The 22,254-nt window shown below is 44.6% G+C and overlaps 3 protein-coding genes across 9 annotated transcripts in view; all 3 read right to left on the bottom strand.

The window, feature by feature from the left end:
* Window positions 1-297: 297 nt before the first annotated feature.
* LOC132890289 (zinc finger protein 862-like) lies at window positions 298-5,537 on the bottom strand. 3 transcript variants are annotated; one of them, XM_060927106.1, is made up of 8 exons: window positions 3,819-5,537; window positions 2,775-2,986; window positions 2,468-2,661; window positions 1,882-2,218; window positions 1,510-1,761; window positions 1,014-1,285; window positions 795-933; window positions 298-699 (listed from the first exon to the last, which is right to left on the bottom strand). In XM_060927106.1, exons 2-8 carry the CDS (start codon window positions 2,892-2,894, stop codon window positions 430-432), a joined length of 1,584 nt encoding a protein of 527 aa, XP_060783089.1. In that variant the 5' UTR covers window positions 2,895-2,986; window positions 3,819-5,537; the 3' UTR covers window positions 298-429. The 3 variants fall into 3 exon arrangements, with proteins under 3 accessions (XP_060783089.1, XP_060783084.1, XP_060783092.1); XM_060927101.1 differs by having other exon boundaries at window positions 2,775-5,537; XM_060927109.1 differs by lacking the exon at window positions 1,510-1,761 and having other exon boundaries at window positions 2,775-5,537.
* Window positions 5,538-5,617: 80 nt separating this feature from the next.
* Window positions 5,618-17,475, bottom strand: mfsd14a2 (major facilitator superfamily domain containing 14A2). The gene is made up of 12 exons (XM_060927121.1): window positions 17,225-17,475; window positions 15,770-15,865; window positions 15,383-15,445; window positions 15,118-15,245; window positions 14,916-15,030; window positions 14,474-14,692; window positions 11,766-11,879; window positions 10,238-10,309; window positions 10,028-10,140; window positions 9,741-9,838; window positions 9,449-9,615; window positions 5,618-8,593 (listed from the first exon to the last, which is right to left on the bottom strand). The coding sequence occupies exons 1-12, from the start codon at window positions 17,306-17,308 to the stop codon at window positions 8,381-8,383; spliced, it is 1,482 nt and encodes a 493-aa protein (XP_060783104.1). The 5' UTR covers window positions 17,309-17,475; the 3' UTR covers window positions 5,618-8,380.
* A 1,962-nt stretch (window positions 17,476-19,437) lies between these two features.
* The window catches only part of myo9b (myosin IXb), an 86,612-nt gene continuing 83,795 nt past the window's right edge, over window positions 19,438-22,254 (bottom strand). For 4 of the 5 annotated variants that reach the window (XM_060927077.1, XM_060927098.1, XM_060927083.1 and 1 more), the window contains one exon: window positions 19,438-20,934. In XM_060927077.1, the coding sequence (XP_060783060.1) occupies window positions 20,753-20,934 (182 nt within the window). In that variant the 3' untranslated portion in view covers window positions 19,438-20,752. The remainder of the gene's footprint in view (window positions 20,935-22,254) is intronic. The other variant, XM_060927094.1, reaches the window with a different exon arrangement.

Genomic DNA, 22,254 nt, shown 5'->3' with positions numbered 1-22,254 from the left:
TCACCACGACACCACACCATCATCACCACACCACACCAACATCACACCATCACCACGACACCATACCAACATCACCACACCATCACCATGACACCACACCAACATCACACCATCACGACACCATACCAACATCACGACACCAACATCACACCATCACCACAACACCATACCAACATCACACCATCACCACGACACCATACCAACCAGCCCTGTACGCTTAGGTTTTTCACAAGGAGCACTTGTGCTCCTAAATGAAAAAAAATAGGAGCACAGAAAAAAATTTAGGAGCACTCCGAATTTCTTAAATGCCATTTTTATTATTATTAAAACATCACTTTTTTACACTTACAGAATTAAATGGGGAAGATGTAATAAGTGTAACAATTCAATTCATTCAGACAAATCATTGACCCATAACCTCCCGCACCCTCACACACACACAATGTCCCGTTCCCATATTTTGTAATCTGGCCGCCTGCTACGCTTTGCTGAGTCCATCCAGCGGTCCACAGCAGGGCTTGGATCAAAGTCTTCCAGAGATGGTCCCTCCAGGCTGATTCTCATGAGGTCCTCAGTTGTGCTCACTGCTAGGCAGCTTCGTTTGCTGTTCTTAATTCGGTTTTGTGCGGAGAAACCCCTCTCACACTGGGCAGCTGAAATGGGCAGCACCAGCATCATGTGCACCAACTCCAGTATGTTCTAGGGGGATCAAGATAGGCCTTACTTATCTCATCTATAACCATCAATAATAGGAGGGCACTGCAGCATATAAATGCTCAACAGTGTTTGCTTACCTTATAATCCTCTCTGTATGGCTCCTTGGTAAGCATGGTCTCCCACAGGCCACTGTAGTGCTTGTCTTTGAAGTGTTGACTGACCAAGATCTTCAGTCCCTGCCACTCATTCTGAACAGCTGCCAGGTCACACCCTGATCTATGGAGATTAGCAAATTAGCAAATACCAAAAACATAATTGATTGCATTATAGTACAGCAGTGCAAAATATATTCTTACCTGCTGAGAGGCTCTCTGAAATGCGCCACCAATTCTGCCACGTCTTCATCACCAAACGTCAGAAGGCTGGCATGGTCATCAGGCCATGTGTCATGGTTGAAGACTTTGAAGGCCTGTACTGGGGTCCTGACATCAGCCCCATCGTCCAAAAGCCCACCAAACCGGTCTTTCAGTTCAGACACGCAGATGTTGATGGTTGATTCCACATGCTTCTTCAGCTGGGGGTGGGTGAAGTCAGCAAGACCTGTGAGATTCCCCTTCAGTGATATTCCCTTTGAGCGAGACAATCACACACAAAATTGTTTTAAGACAGCATGTTTCCAAAATGTTAAAATCCAAAACCTACAGTACACTAATAATAATATAGTGACTGATTCAAACACTTCTGCAGCCATGGCCAGATGCAGGGACTGTAACCAATATGCTGAAGTGTAATGTAAGTTCTGCTCTAAACATATTTCCCTAAAATCCCAACAAACTCATCCTAGTAACACACCTGGAATCTACACTCATCTTCCTCTCCATGCTGAGCAAGCATGGCCTGGATCTTCTCGAGCATGCCTCCTGACTTTGCCCTGGACTTAAATGCTTCCAGTCTGGTCACAGTCTCCTTCAGCTCTGACGTTGCTTGGGGGAGGATCAGGTCTTTTCTCTGCAGGGTCAGGCTAAATGAAGACAGCTCCTTGAAGACGTCAGCGAGAAAATGGCAGAATACACAAAAAAGTGCACTCTCCATCCCTCTCTTTACCTATGTGGTAGTGAGTAGATCAATACAAGTAGGCCCTATGTATTCCTAGCCACTCCCTAATCTGCCAAGCATTAAAGTCTGAAATCAATTTTTTAGTTTCATGTACTGTGTAGGACTCACCTGCTTTGCCCGTCCTTGAATCTCCACTGATCCTGCAACAGCCAGGTGCTCCATGTGCTGCAGAACAATGGAGTACTGGCCATGGCCTGTGGCAAGGTCAGTATCTGTTCCATATCGCAGGAACACTTTGAGGGCTCTGTGGACATGAGGAATCCAGCGTGTCCCCTTGACGGTAGACGGTGTGCAGACCTTCACACCAAGCTCTTGCCCTAGTTGATGGAGCTCTCTCTTGGATTTTCCACTGAAGTGGTAGGTCTTCCACACGAGATGCAGGAGATCGTACACCTGGCACACCATTGGTTCCTTCTTCTGCAGGGTCAGGATTGCCAACTCTAGTCTGTGAAGGCAAAAATAGTTAAAAACAACCTTTTTCTTCCCCTCTGTGTTACAAAAGTAGCTTGTGTGTCTGTGTTGCTGACAAATGTGTGTGTGCATTCATTACATTATTATCATGCAGGAAAAGAGTCCCGGCAATGGAATAGATAGGTTTTTGTTAACTTCTTGAAGGATGATAGTGATGACCCTAGTTTAGTATACATTATATCTGCTACCACATAATCATAACCATATTTTTTCAGTTACAAACCTGTGTGGCATGCAGTGGATGGGGATAATATGCTCCCCTGCCTCTCTTTGGAGGAGAGCAATCACTCCTCCACGGTGGCCCATATTCACTGAGGCACCATCTGCCCCAAAGCTGATGAGCTTCACCAACCACGACCCCCCCATTGTCCTCGGGGTAAACTGCACTGAATGCAGCCTTGGTTGCATCCAGAACACCTTGAAGGACAACACAAAAACATGAAAAACAAACAAGAGATTGAGTGAATTATGCATTTATGAAACTGTACAAAAATGAAGGTTTCTTTCTAGCTGCTGGATTGACCACTTACCAATGGCATGGGAGTGTTCAAGAGCCTGTTGGCCAACCAGTAGAGTGACTGGTTTCCCACCCTCCACCAGACGCACATAGACAATCTCGCACTCAGTGTTTGATATGTCAGTGTCTCCATTGATGAGGACTGCAAGGTACTTTGCTGTTCTCAGTTGAGCAGTTAGGCTCTCTTTCAAGAGTTCAGCAATTTGTCCAATCATTTCCGCACATCTGTATGAATAAGAACACTGTCGTAAAGTGCTTGTAGTTCATGCAGTCACATAACATGACTGACAATTTGTTCCAAACATTTGTTGCAGCCCTATCATTATACGAAGAATATTAAAATAAACTCTAAAAACTAACATTCAAAATTCTGCATGGTAATAATTCTTAATATAACTTCATAAAAAATACAAAAAATCGAATTAAACACACTGCTGACAACTTAATGCTGATACCTACTAGGGATGGGCAGTCAGAAAAGACACACAATAACCTACAAAATAAAACAGACTACCACTGCTGTGTGCACTTCACCCTGACTGGGCCCGTGGTGGTCATGGCCCAGAGTATCCCTAGCTGGCAACAATGTATAATGCCCGCTGTCAATGGTAACGGGAATTTTCACAGCAGAATCATGCCAGCGTATCACTTCGTAAGTAGAACAGTCAGCCTACACAAACTGTCTATCGTCATATCGTTAACATAGATGTGGCCAGTCCTTGCACGCAGGTGGGGGAAATTAAGTAGCCCACTAATGCGAACATCGTTTGAATTGAAAAAGTTGAAAACGATCATGACATTGCCTCATAATTAAACTGAAGGCTGAAACGTCAAATAAAATTAATCATAAACTTTTTGTATATGTTTTCTCATGTTCACAAGTAGCCGTATTGTAAGGGGGATAACGTATAGTCCGCGGGCGACAATAGGAAAATATTTCTCTCCGGCGTCGGGATGCTGTTTGTCCTGACGGGAATTTTTTTTCCTATAGGCTAGTCGCCCTTGGACAAAACATTATCCCTTACATAATAATGATCATTATAAAATACAATATTACCTCACGTGGTTGTCGTAAGTTGGGTTCACATCAATGCCATTCTTCTTGTGCAGGGTGATAAGTGGCCCAAATCTCACAAACGGCTCTTCCTCCTTGGCGATGAAGTAGGCAATGTTCATTTTGATCTTGAGCTGTCTCATTGCCTCCATCTCCGAAATCTTCACCTGTCTAACCAGGGCTGCGTCCACCGTCGAGCCTTTGTTCTGTCGAATTAAATAACCGTCTCTGCAGGCGATGTGCCGTTTAGATATGTTGTGTTTCATGAGACTGTCTTTTTTAAAGTGCTGGTTTCCAGTCACAAATGCCGAATTCCCTGCTTGCTTCTGCCCTTTACAGTATTTGCAGTACATTAGCTCGTTTTCAATGTTGGGCACGTTACTTTCAAAAAGTAATTAGTTATAGTTACTAGTTACTTTTCCCAAAAAGTAACTGAGTTAGTAACGGAGTTACTTTGTCATAAAAGTAACTAATTACCAGGGAAAGTAATTATTCCGTTACATTTTGTTCCCCCTCAAAAAAAATCAAATTCAATTAGTGTAATCATAATAAAAGTGAATGTTAAATGTGTTTAATGACTGAAATGGACACTTAACAGAACCAATTAGTAATGTTATCTACACTATATTAATGTTTTTGTGGGACAATGTGAGATAAGACATCTATCAAATGTAATATATTTTTGTAGTTATTAAAATTGTTACTAATTACTGGCCACTGACGAGGACAAACGCTTTGTTCCTCGACATAATGTGCATTGCACGTAAACACTCTTGCCTTTTATTTCAAGTAATGAAAAGTCCTGGCTGTATTTCCAGTGTGAAAGCGCAGTGCTGGGCTGACCGCTCGCCATCGCTGTGTCTTCCGATTGAAAGAGCGCGCAGTAGTGCAGTAGGCGTGGCCTACCTACGTATGTTGTCCAAATCTACTCTGATTGGCTTACTGTGCCGTTGTCTCGTGTCTCCCCGCCCCACACTAAAGCAGAGTAAAGAAAGGCTGAACGAGCAGCGTGCCAGATGAGAACAGCTTTAATAAAGTAACGCAGAGTATTTTATTGTAAGTAACGGGAACGGCGTTATAACGATGTAAAAAGTAATTAGTTAGATTACTCGTTACTAAAAAAAAGTAACGCCGTTAGTAACGCCGTTATTCCCATCACTGCTCGTTTTCAAAAACTAGCCATGGAAAAAGCTTGATCCAGTCAGCCTGAAACTTGTAAACCTTACTGTTTACACCACTGCCGGCAGTAGCACTACTATCCCTCACTGTTGTCGTATCCATTTCTTCTCTCACGATATCCTCCTCTCCCTCCTCGGATCTCACACGAGTTCTTTGAAAATACGACGATATTTGATTTTGTAACATTTTTAGATTTACGATACTGACGCTGAGTGAACAAATGTAGCACTTTCCCCTGAGACGATGAAAAGGTTAGAACGTTGAGAGTCTTTGCTTTCCCGCCGCTCAACAGAAATGCGAGGCGTCATCGCATCGTCATCGTGTTCCAACAGTTCTGATTGGTAGGGTATGAAAACTAGAAATAAGACCACACTTTGTTTGTTATTATTTTAGGGGCAAAATGCGAATGAAATGGCTGAAATCGGTTCTCGCACGTGTGCTCCCATTCTGTTTTTCCTACTCGCACCAATCTATTTTTAGTCGCATACGCGAGTAAAATGGTCGCACTGTACAGCCTTGCCAACATCACACCATCACCACACCAACATCATCATGACACTAACATTACAACAAACATCACACCAACATCATAATCTACTGAGTGTGGACGCAGAAAAAGGACATTTATTTTTATTTATTTTATTAGGATATTTAAAGTGGAAATATTATATGCTTTAACAAAGCAGTTTTAAAAATCTGCAATAATTTAGTAACAATAATTTGGCAACATAATTTTCTTGAATTTTGTAACACAGAAGATTTCCCACAGTTGGCGGAAATGAAGTTTTTATTAAAAATAAATAATAAATTGGGGGCTCCTGAGAGGCGCAACAGAAGAGAGTTCACCCAGTCATCCACAGATCACCAGTTCATGCTCTCGGTCACGCCCAGGGACATCAGGGGGTCTGCGAGTTCATGGATGTAGAAGAGGGCAGATAGCACGTTCCTCCATGTGCGTCAGAGCAGTGTCACAAAGAGAAAAGACATGAGTGGCTTCACGGGTCTTTGAGGAAGCACGTGTTTGTTTTCTCCCTGGAGGGCGGGGCGTTGGATAACGGGCGGAGAGCTGAGTGATGGTGGGAAAGGGCCAAGACCAAATTAAGAACAAAATCAGGGACAAAAAAAATAAATAAATAAAAATAAATAAAATTGGTACGGTTACTTTAAGCCTGTTGTAATAATAAAGTGAGAATGCAGAAGAAAAACAATGCTCCTTTACATGATGGGGCAGTGGTGCTCAGTGGTTAAGGCTCTGGGTTACTGATCAGGAGGTTGTGGGTTCGAGCCCCAGCACCACCAAGCTGCCATTGTCTGGCCCTTGAGCACAGCCCTTAACCCCTTCTGTTCCAAGGGGTCGTATCCGAGCTCAGCCTGTGTTCTGACCCTAACTTCCTAACAAGCTGGACATGCGAAGAAAAGCATTTCACTGCAGTCATCTGACAACGGCTTCTTTCTCTTCTCCCCCCTTCACAATCGACTCTGCTCCAATAACGTTCACTGATAATCTGTTAACGCCCCAGAAAAACAAACACCTTCAATCTCCTCTCATCGTTATTCTTCACTTCTTATTTCTACATTTTATGATGAATGTTTTATTCCGTGTAGAAATAAACCCCCGCTATTCTATAGATTAAAGTTGAAACTGAAATCTGAATCTCCTGAATTTAACTAACACTCTGGAGAGGAGTTGAAATCCATCCCATAATAATCTCCACCACCTCCACGCTGGGCCGGAGCTCAGTAAACCTCTCGCACAGGGAGTTGATCGGGCGGCAGGTACTGACAACCCGGAGCCTTTTAATAAATAAATAAATCTCCCAGTATTTACATCTCGCTGTCTGCTGGAGGGTTTTACTCTAATATTCGGTTTCATTTCTCTCTCTCTCACACACAGCTTAAAACTAAAGATCCACCAATTCACAAATAACTAGTGGTCATTCATTTTCAGTCAGTCTGAGCATTTCTGAAGTGGCCTAAAACCCTGGATTTCACTGTGTGGTCAGACTGGAGAGAGAGAGAGAGAGAGAGAGAGAGAGAGAGAGAGAGAGAGAGAGGGGTTTCATATTTTGAGCTCGCAGTAAACGAAGGCAGCAGTTTTAGAGATGCTGCGTGTCCCAATCCACACCCTGTTCACCACTTCAGACACCTGTTACATCCACAGAGAATGTGGACTACATCCCATAATGCACTGCAACAAGCTCCTATCACATCAACCCACAATGCACCACAGCGCTCTAGAGACGTCTAAAACCCACAATGCACCACAGCGCTCTAGAGACGTCTAAAACCCACAATGCACCACAGCGCTCTAGAGACGTCTAAAACCCACAATGCACCACAGCGCTCTAGAGACGTCTAAAACCCACAATGCACCACAGCGCTCTAGAGACGTCTAAAACCCACAATGCACCACAGCGCTCTAGAGACGTCTAAAACCCACAATGCACCACAGCGCTCTAGAGACGTCTAAAACCCACAATGCACCACAGCGCTCTAGAGACGTCTAAAACCCACAATGCACCACAGCGCTCTAGAGACGTCTAAAACCCTGTGCAGTGTGGAGTGAAGTGCACAGTGTCTCTGTAGGGAAAAGGGAGTAGTGCGCCGTTCAGGACACGGCCGCTGTGATATGGCCTCAGTAGTAACACAATATATATATATATAGAGAACACACACACACACACACCCACCTGTAAAAACCACCAGACTGTTTAATAAAGTTCTTATAAACGCACACAGCGTTCTGAAGTGTGTGTTCAGCTGATGGAGGTCAGTACGGTGAAAAATGTGTTGGGGCACAACAGGCTAAAGTGGGCGGAGCCATGTACCTGACTCCACCCTGAAGCGTGTTTGAGGAGGCGGTGGGTGGAGTCATACATTGCTGTCATTCACTTCCCACAGGCTTCACCCTTATAAGTTTAGTGTGACAGTGGGTGGAGTCATGGCACTGGTCCTTTGTAGGCTCCGCCCTGATGTATGCAAGATGGCAGTGGGTGGAGTCAGTGTTCACATCCAGTAAAGGCCAATTTCTACTCATATACTCCGCCCCAGGGTTGTTTGGCAGCAGTGGGTGGAATCAAGCACTGCTATCATCTGATTCTCACAGGCTCCGCCCTAACACGTATCCGAGCTGAGGGAGAAATACGTAGGATGAAGGTGAAAGTGGGCGGAGTCAAAGCACAGTCATTTAATCCTTGGAAGCTCCACCCTGATGTGTGTGAGGCAGCAGCGGGCGGAGTCAGGCACTGAACCTGTCCAGTTCTCACTGGCTCCACTCTGTGGTTGAGGTGGCAGTGGGCGGAGTCAGAGACTGCTGTAAACCAATAGGGTCTCCTTTCCTGCAGGCTCCACCCTCATGTGTGTGTTTGAGGTGACAGTAGGCGGGGTCATACACTGCTGTCATCCAGTAGAGGCTCTTTGACTTCGCAGGCTCCACCCTGAGGGGTGTGGGCGTGGCTCTGGGCGGTGCTGGTATGTTTTTTATAGTTGCCAGGCCGCAGAGAGAGAGCGTTGTGTTCGGGAATGAAGAGCGCCACCAACAGGGAGAGCAGAACTGAGCACGCTCCGAACAGAAACGGAGGACCAGGAATGATGGCACTCTGCGCGCACACACACACACACACACACACACACGAGACAATGTGAGAGAGTGTAAAAAAATAAATAAATAAAAATGTGTGAGCAAGTGTGAGGCTCATTTCTGAATGAAATGTACGACAGTAACGTGGGTGTGAGGACATTTCCACACAAGGCTCAGCACTCATCACATGAGGGTCAGCAGCGGCTGGGATCGGATCTCACATCATGCCTCAGTCGGTGTAGGAAAGTTGTGAGTGAGCGCAGACGTGTGGTGCAGCACAGAATCTGACCCACATGTGAACAGACACGCAGGAGAACGGGGTCTGCTCAACCCGGTTTACAGCTCACAGGGTTAACGGGATTTTTGGTGTCAAATTAATTTCCCTTTTCATTTTGAGAATCTACTGGTGACATCGTTAAGAGCGATAAGCAGGAAGCCCGGTTTGCAGTGTGACGGCTAGACGCGTCATCAGTCGGTCACCTGATTAACAAGATCTCTACATGTCCAGGAGACACCACAGGGATTCTTATGGTTAAGTCACTTTCGTCTCCTAAGACATTTAGAGGCTTCCAAATCTAAATAAATTTGTTCAGTTGGACTCGCGACGTTCGAACTTCCGTTTTGAGGGAGGAGACACTTCTCTTCTTGGCCATATTATACCTTTCAATGTCAAAGGTCTGGGGGCGTGGCCTCTGACGCTGAATATTTAAATATGTGATATTTAAATGAAGATGGCTGTGACTGGACCGACATAAACATTTCATAAATCACACACCAACCCGGTCATACAGCGATTTCTACACTGGACTGATAAATAACTGCTGTGCTGCTGTTTCAGGAGGGGTGTGTGTGTGTGTGTGAGAGAGAGAGAGACCTCGTCAGTGGGATTGGCCATGTTGGGTTTGGTTTCTTTCTCAGCTCCTCCTGCAGCGTCCATCTCATTCAGCTCCACATGGAACAGGTAGAAGACGAAGCCGTAGAGGGCGGGGCCGAGTCCGTTACACAGCCCCCTGATCCCCGTTATCATTCCCTGTACCACACCTGCACACACACACACACACACGAGATACATCTGGTTTTGTCTGTACTGTGTGTTCATATAAATATAATATATGGAATAAAAAGAGAGATGGTGTGTGTGTGTGTGTGTGTACACATGTTCTCACCCTGTTGGTCAGGGTCTGCATTTCGGGAGACGATGGCACTGATGGCTGGGAAAGTGATGCTCGACATCGCAGCTACAGCCCCCGCTGCCCACATCATCCTAACACACACACACACACACACACACACACACAGTCATGTGACTTCTTTTCAGACACAGTGGAATGTTTTTCAGAATCAATCTTCTGTTTCCTTTTCCTCTCCAACATGTAGCACGGGGTACTAATGCACACACACAGAGAGAGAGAGAGAGAGAGAGAGAGAGAGAGAGAGAGAGACACACACTCACCAGGGCTGGGAACCAAAGCCATACCAGGCAAGCTGCAAGATCTGGAAGCCGAGCCCTAACAGGATGGTATTCTTATTCCCGATGGAGCGCATCAGCACACCCAACACTACTGTCTACACACACACACACACACACACACACACACACACTTCAATTGAAAAATAACTGAATCTATGCAGATATTTAAATAATGTTCTGTCTCTCTCTCACCTGAGCTAATATGGACAGGATTCCCACCACTGCAATAAACGCTGCAACTGTCTCCGAGGTGAATCCGATCACCTGCTCAACACACACACACACACACACTTTAAACCAAACATTCCAGCTGCAGTTGGTGTGTAGTGTGAGAGAGACAGAGTTCAGAGTCAGTGTAATATGAGTAGTGGACGTGCAGCCCCACTAGTAGGAGTGTAGTGCGAGTCAGTCAGTGTTTCCATAGCAACCATGCCTGAGGGAGTGAATGAACACACTGCACCGCTCACTGTGTACACTGGAAATACAAAGTTTCCCACAATCCCTCAGCGCACTCCGCCCCTGTGTACAGCGCACGCACGCACCCCACCCCACCCCACCCCGCCGAGCGCTTGGGCTCTGTCCCACACACTCGATTAATGTTTAGGATCCAGCCTCAGGACACAATACACACTCAGTGCGTTTACATGCACATCCAAATCGAGCTGCTGTCGGTAATCGAGCTAAGGGTCCCAGCAGGGGCGCCAGAGAAATCCAATCCTACATGCACACAAGCAAATCGAGCTATTGTGTGAGGTACATTGTGCACCCGAGCCACAGGTGGCGCTACACGCCCCATCGTGTTGGTACACTTCCGGCTGTCGTCATGAAGAAGAGCTATTCAAGAGTGTAAACAAAGTTATCCATTCCGTGTTCACAAGAAGAACGACGACGTTCGTTCTCCTTGTTCCTCCTGCTCGCTACTACTACTACTGTTGTCATGCCGACTGAGGCTGTTGTGTCTCCCGCTTGTGGTCTCGTCACTTCCGGAAGGGGCAGCGCTGAAGTAAGTCGCTCGATAGGGTTTACATGCACTAAGTAGCTCGGCTACAATCGCATAATCTAGGCCGCGTAGCTCGATTACAAGAAATCCAGTTCGGTTCGATTTCAGTTGAGCTACGGCAGAAATTCGATTCTCTCTATGTGCATGTAAACGCACTGAGTGATCACAGTGTGGTATCAGAATAATAAAGTTTAATTTATACCGCGCCACAGCGCCCGACTCCACCCCCGCTCACTTTACAGCTGCACACACCAGCAGGAAGCCCTTTAAAGGAGGTCAGGATGGAACTCGGCAGCGTACCTGCTCACAGCCCCACCAGCACACGGAACCCGGCGCCGCAGACCCACAGAGCGAGCGGGCGCTAGGAACAGGCCTGTTTTACACACCACTCCCATCTCCCTTCTGTGTCCTGTCACATGACCTCTGCACGTATCGTCCAGGTCTGCCTTTATCAGTGTGTGTGTGTGTGTGTTTGTACTGTCAAGGACAGGTGACCTTTATAATCTCTCTCTCTCTCTCCCTCACACACACACACACACACGTCACTTCTCTCTCTCTATGGTAAACTCAGTGTAAACCTGATTTATTGACCACTATATGAAGTGTGTTTCAGATTATTTAAATAATGACGACTCCAGTCCAGGCCTCAGACTCCCCAGCTGACTGTGATGCTCGCATGTTTATGAGGCGTGTGTGTGTGTGTGTGTGTGTGTGTGTTACCTGTCGCAGGTACAGGAAGAAGCTGGAGTACTGTCCGGCCTCAGGCAGATAAGAGAGGAAGACTGTGATACAGATCAACAACACTGTGGAGTCCTGACCAACCTTCCTCAGAGACTACACACACACACACACACACACACACACACACACACACACACAGGTAACAGTTTCAATCTGAAAGCACTAAACTATTCTCCTGTAACAGCAGGGTTTAATTCCTCTTATACCACAACAACTCACCAAAAAATTACAATTTTTATCATCAAATACAAAAGTAAAGCATGTAATTCGCTTATAGTTACATTTCAAGTTCATGCACATTATAGCAGCGATAAACACTCCCTCCCTCCCTCCCTCCCTCCCTCCCTCACCGGACTCCCTTTATTCTCTCGCTTATCGTTAATAAGACAAAAGAAAAACCCTCGGCTTGTTCCAGGGTGCTCCTGAGAAACTAAACTCCTGTGTCCTGAAGTTACAGAGAGAGATCTTCCACAGCACTCACACCGGACACTCCTTCATTAAATAAATGTCACCAGGCCATCCTTAAAAAAATCCGTTTCCTGTCCACCGGGTGAGCAAAAACATTTTCAGTCGGGAGGGAGGGATTTTTAAAAAAAAAAAAATATATATATATATATATATATATATATATATATATATATATATATATATATATATATATATATATGGATGAGAAATCGCAGTGCTGTGTTTGCTTTTTCTTTCAGTACTTTTTTATTACAAAAGCAGACACATTTAATAAAATGACGGTTTAATCGACTGAAACTTGTACAAAAACTTTAAGTTAGCATTTTAAATGCTGACTGCAACATTTGCAAAACTTTTACAAAGGTACTTAAAACGTCCGACACGCGGACTTTTTGTAGTTCTAAATCGAGCGTTAGGCCGAGTTCGGATGAAATGACACTATTAAAATGATCACTGAATGATTTGTTTTTCTGAATCTTTACTATTTTGTTGTTCGCTAGAATACCATTTTTTTGTGCCGCACGGCGCATGCGCAGAGCTGATTCGACAGGGCTTTCCACAAGCGCCAGCAATACAGCCGACTACACAATTAAGTCCAGCCGGCTACTTTAATGACTATTATTTTTGTAGCCCACAGGCTCTAAATATTAAATTTTCGATTTTAATAAAATTAAATATGTTTATCTAACGGACTGACAATAATGTCAAACTGAACCGCACTGTGATTCGCGCTGTTTGTACCGATAATAACCACAAATTCCCCGCAGACTTCGTTGATCAGGAAGAGTAACTCATCCGCGGCCCCGACATGCGGTGTGCGTGCGCACTCGGCGGAGGCAGTAGTGTGTCGGAGGGAACAGAAGCAGAGATGACACTTATTTAGTCTCCGGTAAACCAGTCTTCTCTCGTTCTATTACGTGCTGGCATCAAAAGACACCGTTGGTTGTAAATGAACCCAAACTGAGTGGTTGGAGTGTATTTTCATACACAAATGGAGAAATGTTGGCTGAGTGTGTAATTGTGTCGCCCCACTGCAGACCGCTGTCGTTGTTAATTCATAGCATGCTCAGCTGCGTGAATGTGTCATGCACCGAAAAGAAGAGATTTACAAGCCAGGAACGCCTCATGATGCAATACGCAAGAAAAGAAAGAAGATTTACTGCCATTTTACTTTGTATTTGAGTAAAGTGAATAAATAAATGGTCTGTGGAAAATACATTTAACCCTGGGAACTGCGTGCACAGGAGTTTATTTTGTGTTTACTCCCCCCGGCTGGCTACTTATTTGTCATGGCTGGCTAGTATGAGGCTTAGTGGAAAGCCCTGGGAATGCGCAAACGTCAAGTTCGAGTTTAGATTTATGAACCCGAAAAAAAAAATAAAAAAACCTGGGGGTGTCGTGGCTCAGGTGGATAAGGCGCCACACCATAAATCCGGGGACTCATGTTTGAGTCCGACCCGAGGTCATTTCCTGATCCCTCCCCGTCTCTCTCTCTCCCGCTCATTTCCTGTCTCTACACTGTCCTATCCAATAAAAAAAGACCAAAAAATATCTTAAAAAAAAAAAGTCGAGAAACCGGCGTTAAAAAAAAAAAAAATTCAACCGCACAAACGACACTCACCCGGCCGGTGGACCGGAACCAGAACATTTTTTAATAATGGCCCCAGATCAGTTCATCTGTTTATCACCAGTATCTCTCCCGCTGGATACGCCCCTGTGACCGAGCCATTACCATGGAAACCATAACCAGCTCATTAATGTAAAGCTGTGATGTGCAGCTGCACTACTGCCAGAGCCGCCGTTATAGAAAATTAATCAACACTTTCTGACCAATCAGAGTGTTAAATTTGGACCACATGGTCAGGTTCGAACAGTCGCTCCTCTCAGGTCAGGGAGTGCGGAGGAAATGTTTGTTTTAAAAGGACACACACTTTCATTAGGGGGATCATTTCATCGTTTTAAATGACAGCGTCTACAGAGTAATCTGAATAATCACACACACACACACACAGTGGAACTTGGAGGACGAGTTCTACTGGATTAAACAAAAAAAAAAAAAAAAAAGTGACGAAAAACAAAGCTTTTATCTTCAGTTACAAAGCACTGTGAGAATAACGAGAAAACACTCAAACCAACCCGGTTCAGGTGAGATTCAGGTAGAGAACAGTGTTAATGATCTGCCGTGTGTGTGTGTGTGTGTGTGTGTGTGTGAGACTCACAGCGAAGGGATCGGCCTGTTCCCAGGAGATGGGCGCTCCCCATGACGCTGGTCTCATTTTCTCAGGCAGAGACTCGGGGACGGCCACCAGGATGAAGCCGATGTCCAGCAGAGCGATGGCCGACGCCAGGATCACCACCAGCGTGTCCCCGTACACCTGAGACAGGTACGCTCCGATCGCCGGGCTCGTCACCAGACTGGCCGCAAACGTCGCCGACACCTGCGGAGGCACGTTCACCCTCACTACACTACCTCACTACATACGTCAGGGAGGGACGGCGTTCCTACCGACTCCGAAACGAATCACTGTTTATAAACGACTCAGTCGAACTGAATCAGTGTGGCGTTTACGCAGAGTGGTAGAAAAGAACCAAGCCCACCATTATTCTACAGAATGTAGGAGCAGAAGGAAGTGCCTCGGGTGTGTGTGTGCGCGCTCTCACCAGGCCATACGCCGTGCTCCTCTCATGCTCCTGTGTGATGTCGGCTACATACGCAAAAATGACAGAGAACGTCACAGCAAACACTCCTGACACCGAGATCACAGCGAAGTACCACCTACACACACACAATGATCTCACATAATTAAATATTAACAAGCTCAAACGGAGCACTTGTGCGTGTGTGTGCGCGAGTGTGTGTTACCATGGGCTGATCTTCATCAATGGAATGGGAGCGCAGGTGAAGAAGACGGTGAGCAGAAGGAATGATTTCCGACCCCAAACATCAGAGAGGGCACCGATCAGAGGAGCACTGAGGAAAGACAGGAGACCCTACACACACACACACACACTTAACCCCAGACATGTGTGAGTTCACAGAGACGCGTGTGTGAAAGGTTTATTACACAAAACCGTCTGAATATTTATTTCCTCTCACTGTGTATTTATGTGGTCCGTCATTAACTTGCCTTAACTCCATGAATGAGTCCATTCATCAGGAACGTGTGCTGGGGAAACGTCTGATGCAACACCTGAAAGAGACACACACACAATGTTAATGACAGACTAAAAGTGATGACTTTTTGATATAAGGGGTGTTTCCTAATTTACATATCAATGAATATTCATAGATGTGAGATTGAAATGAGAATGTATTGAAAGATACAACTTCTAACTATTTATAAAGGAGACTTTAGTCATTGCTTAAACGTTAATAAACAAATATTGTAAAAGGAGTTTAGCTCTCTGAAATGAACAGTGATGGTTTAAAACATCACCCAGTAACAGAAATCAGCTGTGACGTGATGAGCCGTGATCACACCATTATAGCTGGAAGCGTGTAGCGGGTTTATTACCGTGAGCATGGGCGTGGTGAGGAGGCCCCAGGCGAAGAACTCCAGGAAGATGACGACCACTGCATGGTACACACTCGGCTCACCCATCCCCTGTGGCTAAAACACACACAGCCTTAACATCGTACCGGTCTACTGTATATTTTGTTCATGAACACTGAAGCCTTAGTAGGAGTGCAGGACAGTTTTATTAAATTTCACATCACAGACACAGGAAGTGGAAATGTTCAGGAAGTGGAAGTCAGCCAGAGGTGAAGCTGTAACTGTGCGTTTCCTGACATCTTCAGGGCCAAGAGTGAGATTTTATTGTCTTAAGTTGAAAAGGGCAGCATGGTGGTGGAGTGGTTAGCGCCGTCGCCTCACGGCAAGAAGGTCCGGAGTTTGCATGTTCTCCCCGTGGGTTTCCTCCGGGTGCTCCGGTTTCCCCCACAGTCTAAAGACATGCAGGTTAGGTTAACTGGTGACTCTAAATTGAGCGTAGGTGTGAATGTGAGTGTGAATGGTTGTCTGTGTCTATGTGTCAGCCCTGTGATGACCTGGCGACTTGTCCAGGGTGAACCCCGCCTTTCGCCCGTAGTCAGCTGGGATAGGATCCAGCTCGCCTGCGACCCTGTAGAACAGGATAAAGCGGCTAGAGATAATGAGATGAGATGAGCATGTCTCACTGTGTGTTATTCCCGACTGAACAGCAGAATCACACATACCTTCTACTTGTCATTTTTTTAGATAAAGATGAACAGAAGACGTATTTTCTTACCACCTGCTCACACCGAACCTCTGAGGATTAATCACGGTGTTAATGTGTGTGTGTGTGTGTGTGTAAGCCACCCACTGACCTCAGATCAGCTCCACAGTGTAGAACAGTGTGCATCACACACACACACACACACCTGCAGTTCAACAACCTGCTGTTCACTCACTTTACACCACTGCTTCAGCTTTCAGATCTCTCTCTCTCTCTCTCTCTCTCTCTCAGTTTATCAGAATAAGTGTAATTAAGCTGAAGCTCATTTCAGAAAACACAAACCATTACAGAAAGTCTCACTTTACATTAATAACATTTATTAAAACCTAAAACAGTAAAGTTTTTCGTGTTAATGTTATATTCTCTGTGTGTGTGTGTGTGTGTGTTCCAGATGTTGTTGTTCCTCAGAAGTCCAGCTTTACACAGCAGCAGAAACACCTCAGAAAATAAATACACCTCATTAAAGATTAAAGGAGTGTGTGTGTGTGTGTGTGTGTGTGAATATAAACACTGACTGCATGAATAAATCTCTCTCACACACACAGTACCGCCATTACCCCGGGAGATAATCAGCCCTTCCCTGCTCCTCTTCAGTTTGAATAAAACGCTGTAAAGCTAAAAGCAGTCGGATATAAACACAACACTGGCGTTAGCCTGGCTAGGCTAACCTAGCACCCTGAGTGTTAGCATTAGCACTGAGCAGGCTAACTCACACTGCCTCCATCTTTAATGATGATCTTCTTGGCCAATAAAATGCTGCGGTTCAGCCGCTTCTTCTTCTTCTTCTCTCCGGTCATCGTTAGCTGATCTCCATCCTCTCAGCACAAACACGGACTGACCTGCCCAGTGGACTGGATTAGCCTAGCCTAGCCTAGCTTTAGCTCAAAGCAGTTAGCTTCCCCGCTAACCGAATGATTCAACTCTCCGGATCACTGTCGCGCGATCATTTTTTTCCCACTTCCGTATTCCGACAAATCCCGCCTACTTCGCATCGATTGGGTAGCACGCCTCCAAGCCTGCGTAATGATTGGCCAATCGCATTCCACCTGCTGCGCTGTGATTGGCTCATAGTGCACAATCACAGCCACTGTCCAATTATATTCATCCGTTTGTTTAACCTGAACTCGAATCAGAATGAACCAGATAAAACTATTATATTTAATAATAACGCATTGTTTTGTGTATTTTTCAGATGAATGCGTCACACAAAGCAGCTAATTCAGATTCATTTACTCAAGCACATTGTGTAACTGAGACACGCCCACCGCCCTGCCTGCCAATCATTTAATCTGATTATAGTTCCAGAAAAAACAAACAAAAACACCACACAATAAGCCACCTAATTCAGTCTTTAATACAGATAAAGGAGTGTGTGGAATGTAAAAGGAGGAAACACTACAGAGTAAGATCACACAAATACTCTATATTAAAGGTCCCATGGCATTAAATTTTCACTTTCTGAGGTTTTTTAACGTTAAAATGAGTTCCTCTGACCTTCTTAAGTCACCCCAGTGGCTAGAAATTTCATAATGTGTAAACCAAACTAGGCCCAACATTTGAGAATGGCGCATCGATAAGCTCTTCCCTTTACTACGTCAGCAAGGGAGATGATCCCCACGCCCCCCTCTGGATTCCCACCCACTGTATGGATTGCCCGCCCAGCTCAAAAGTTGCCACCAAACATGGAAATTGCGCTGTACATGGATGTGACAACACAGAAAAGAGTCTGTTTTTACTGCCGACGGGAGAGCCCCTGAGGACGCAGTGGCTTAATTTTATTTACTCCAATAATACGCCGTCGAGTCTACCTAAGACGGTGTATGTTTGTCGGAAGCATTTTCCTGAGGAATGTTTCCACAACTTGGGACAGTACAGGGCAGGTTTTGCACATCAACTGTCACTGAAGCCTGGGTCCGTACCAAGCATCCCTGCCGCATCAGCCACAAACACCGAACAAGTAAGTGTAGAACTGTTAAGTCGTTTTGCCGTGTTTTAAAATCGGTGCGTTAGCCTAGCAATGGCTACATTAGCTGTGCAGCTAACCGCTTCCTGCAGTTAGCCAGGTACTCTGCGCTACAAAACCAAAAAGCATGCAGCATGCTCTGTTAAACTGAGTTTAGTCTGGAAATTGACTGTAACTTATGAGCTTATGTTTGACTATTGCTCTGCAATGCATGTCTTCTGTTGGATAAGCGATATGTTGCTGTAGTTGCTGCTTCTTTGGTTATGGAGTGCGTGTTCAAGCCTAGGGTATTATACGTTTGTAAACTACCACTCCGAACACTCTCACTCTCTGTTCTCTGTGTCACGTTGAGTTTACGAAAGGAGTCCGAGGGAGAACGGGGTTTTGTCTTAGCAGCGTGGCTACAGGCGCTGATAGCAGCGAGTATGTGTGTGCACAGCTTGGTCAAGCCCCTCCCCCCATGGCCCGCCCCCACCCTCTACCCTTCCACGCCTCCTGCTTCTCATTAGCAAAACGACGCACTGGGAAAAGCGCTGAAATGGGGCTTTCTCCCAGGAGGCTATATCTACGTGCCGAGGGTTCATTTCGAGAAAGGCTGCGGATATAACATCCGGAAACCTCCACGAGCCCGTTTAAAGCATCAACAAACCACCATGCCATGGGACCTTTAATACAGTCACATGTATTTCTCATTAGTGTGCATGAACAAATACTATTATTAATGGAGAAAACCAAAAACCTGAATGTTACCCGTTACCATTTTAGTCTTGAACTAATAATTTTTCTCTTATTCTTTTGTTTACACATGTATATAAAAACTTGAAAAAAATGTAAATATTGTAAGAAGAATGTAATTCATTCTCATTTATCTGTTTTATATCTCTATAAAGTCAGGAAGCCTTTCCTAACATGGCGAGGTTACAAAATTAAATTAAACATCTGAATAAAGACATTTCTCTGAAATGACCCTGAGGGTACTTGGATTTAATTTCCATAATATACAGGTTTCTGAGAGAGAGAGAGAGAGAGAGAATTACAGATGTTCCAGATGTTTGTTGATGAAAACTAATCCACACAGAGGGGAGGAGGTTGGAGGACAGACGATGATGGTGATATTTATACACACAGGACCTCGAGGTGGTTTGTAATAAAGACACGAACATTCACACACTCGCTCTCCTCAATCCGTTCATTAAAACAAAACATCACACGAATAAACACCCATCGGCTCATTCACTAACAAACTCGCATATAAAACCCACTGTGGGTCTGTCTAATGCATATAAGCTGTATAAAAAAACAAGACAAATTCCATTTTTTTAAAAAAGGACACCTTGCTGGTGACATCATTAGGTAATAAAATGAACAGAATGTAATTACAGTGAAGGAATGAGATCTTTCAGCTGCAGCCACACCTTAAAGCGTGAACACTGAGGAACTGGAGAGAATGTGTGTAATTAACACACACTGTTAAGGTGTGGCTATAAGTGGATGACCTCATTCCCTCATGGTAATTCATTCTGTTATTTTTGTCATAGGAGGATATTCACAAAGTTCTGGAGGAATTTCATAATCCATCGTAACATCAGGTCTACTTTAAAATTCTGAAACGTTACTACTAGCATGAATGATCTCTTCTCTTACTGATTAGCCGTAGCGCGCTAAGAACATGCTGCTAGTATGCTTCTGTAATATTTGTTAAGTTTTAGCTGCATCTTATTTGGGATTCAGCTAACATAACTGGCTCGCTAACTAATTAATGCTAGCTAGCAGTGAGCACACAAGGTCAGCAAAGGGTTCTTCACTGGGTCACGTTCTAAAAATCCAAAATGATCTTTGAGTTACGCTGTTGAGTTTCCGCACTGTTATACTGTATTATTTTAACTTTACACACTGATTCTTATAAATCACATGGATTATTTAGCAACTTTAGCTCTTCCAGTGACGTTACAGCTAGCTATAGTTGAATACAATTTTTTTTAACAATTAGCTAGCTTGATATTTCGTGCCTGCTATAATGCTAGTTAGCTTATCAGGGGAACCACCACGCTCTCCACACCGCCAGGTTGTGCACAGTTAACCAGCTAAACATACCCAATACAAGGACTTCTGGCAAAATCCAAAACACAAATATGATCATAAATGAGTACAAAGGAAATTGTTAGCTATGGTATACTTGGTAAATCTCATGTGTAAACAATCCATGCTAACAATATTGCACATGTTGTATATGGTGGTATCATGACTGATTAGCACCACACGCCTGAATGTTTAGATGCTAAACATCATCATCATCATCATCATCTATAAAAGGGATGTCTAGGCCAGTGAAGTCTTTGCTCGATTTCAAATCCTGGCAGCCATCTTGGACAACACACGTAGACTGAGCACCACCTCGTCTCTGAGTTCTGAGATCATGTGGAGTTTTCTCCTCTGGAAACTTTTGCAGTTCTGTTGCACCTGAAACAGAAACGAAATGAGTCACTTGGGTGGTTTTTATATTATATACATTTGCTAACAATCTTTAAAATGGATGTAATATTTTAAAATTGCACAAAATCAGATTGATGTTAGCGAAGCACACAGGTCCCAAGTTTATAACTCCCTTTCTTTCACAGTTCTTTTTATTGATTTTATACAATGGTGCAAACAGACAGTAGCGGCATAGGAAGGAATAACAGGTCCCATGAACATAAGGGTGCGCACCACTCAAAGCGCTAGTTTGCTACCAAGCTGTCTATACCCAAACCCCTACCCCACCCCACCCAATGTGTCCCACGACTCCCAAGAGTGGCCTATACAGAGAAATAAAATGAACCCAAGCCAGAATAATTAGGTAAAGTAATTAAATAAGATAAAATACAGTAAATAAACACATGTAAATAAATAAGGGGGGGCGGAACTAACCATCCTCTGGGTGGATAATAGTCCTATTTAGGTGTTCGATAAAGGGCCTCCATGTCTTGTCGAATGATTTATTGCTTGATGGGCAAGAAGTTTAGGTGTTTTTTCTTCCATTTCAAAGTAGGGGTGTTTTGATTTCAACAATTGTTTTTCAATCTTGGACGACATTAAGAGATCAAATTCTGCCTGAAGCTTAAGGCGTTGGCTGTAAAGGGGGGGAGGGGTTAGCCGCGTACTAACCCTCTGTGGTTGATCCAAAATCTCAACCAGTCTGGCTGTTTCTGTTTTTTTTCAGCTGGGATATGAAGATGGCTTGTCCTCTCAGATAGGCCTTACAGGCCTCCCAAAGGGTACCTCTTGGAACGTCAGGGGTGTCATTCAATTGGAGAAAATTGGAAATTTTGTCTGAAAAAATTTTTTGAAGTCAATGTTGGATAGCAACAAAGGAGAGAGCATCCATTGTCTGGTTGAACTGTCATAGTCAGTCAGGGAAATGAATGTTGATTGAAGCGGGGGCGTGATCTGAAATTACTATGTGATACTGAACAGGGTCAGTCAGGTGCAGAAGTCTGTTGTCAACAAGGAAGAAGTCTATTCTTGAATATGTGTGGTGGACATGGGAGAAAAAAGAGAAGGTTTTAGAGGTTGGGTGGGTTGACCTCCAGGGGTCACTCAGAAAAAGCTGGTCTGTCAGTGATTTCAGTGTCGAGGCAGCATTTAGACAAGGTGGAGGGCCTAAGGGAGGACCTGTCAAGATCAGGATTATGGATAAGGTTGAAATCCCCACCCACAATCGGGAGGTGGCTGTCTGTGTCTGGGAGAGAAGAGAAAAAACGAGCAATGAATCTGTTGTCATCCCAGACAGGCACACAGACA

Source organism: Neoarius graeffei, chromosome 1 (genome assembly GCF_027579695.1).
Source record: "Neoarius graeffei isolate fNeoGra1 chromosome 1, fNeoGra1.pri, whole genome shotgun sequence".
In the NCBI taxonomy this organism is placed as follows: Eukaryota; Metazoa; Chordata; class Actinopteri; order Siluriformes; family Ariidae; genus Neoarius; species Neoarius graeffei.
This window is presented reverse-complemented; position numbering and strand designations above follow the sequence as displayed.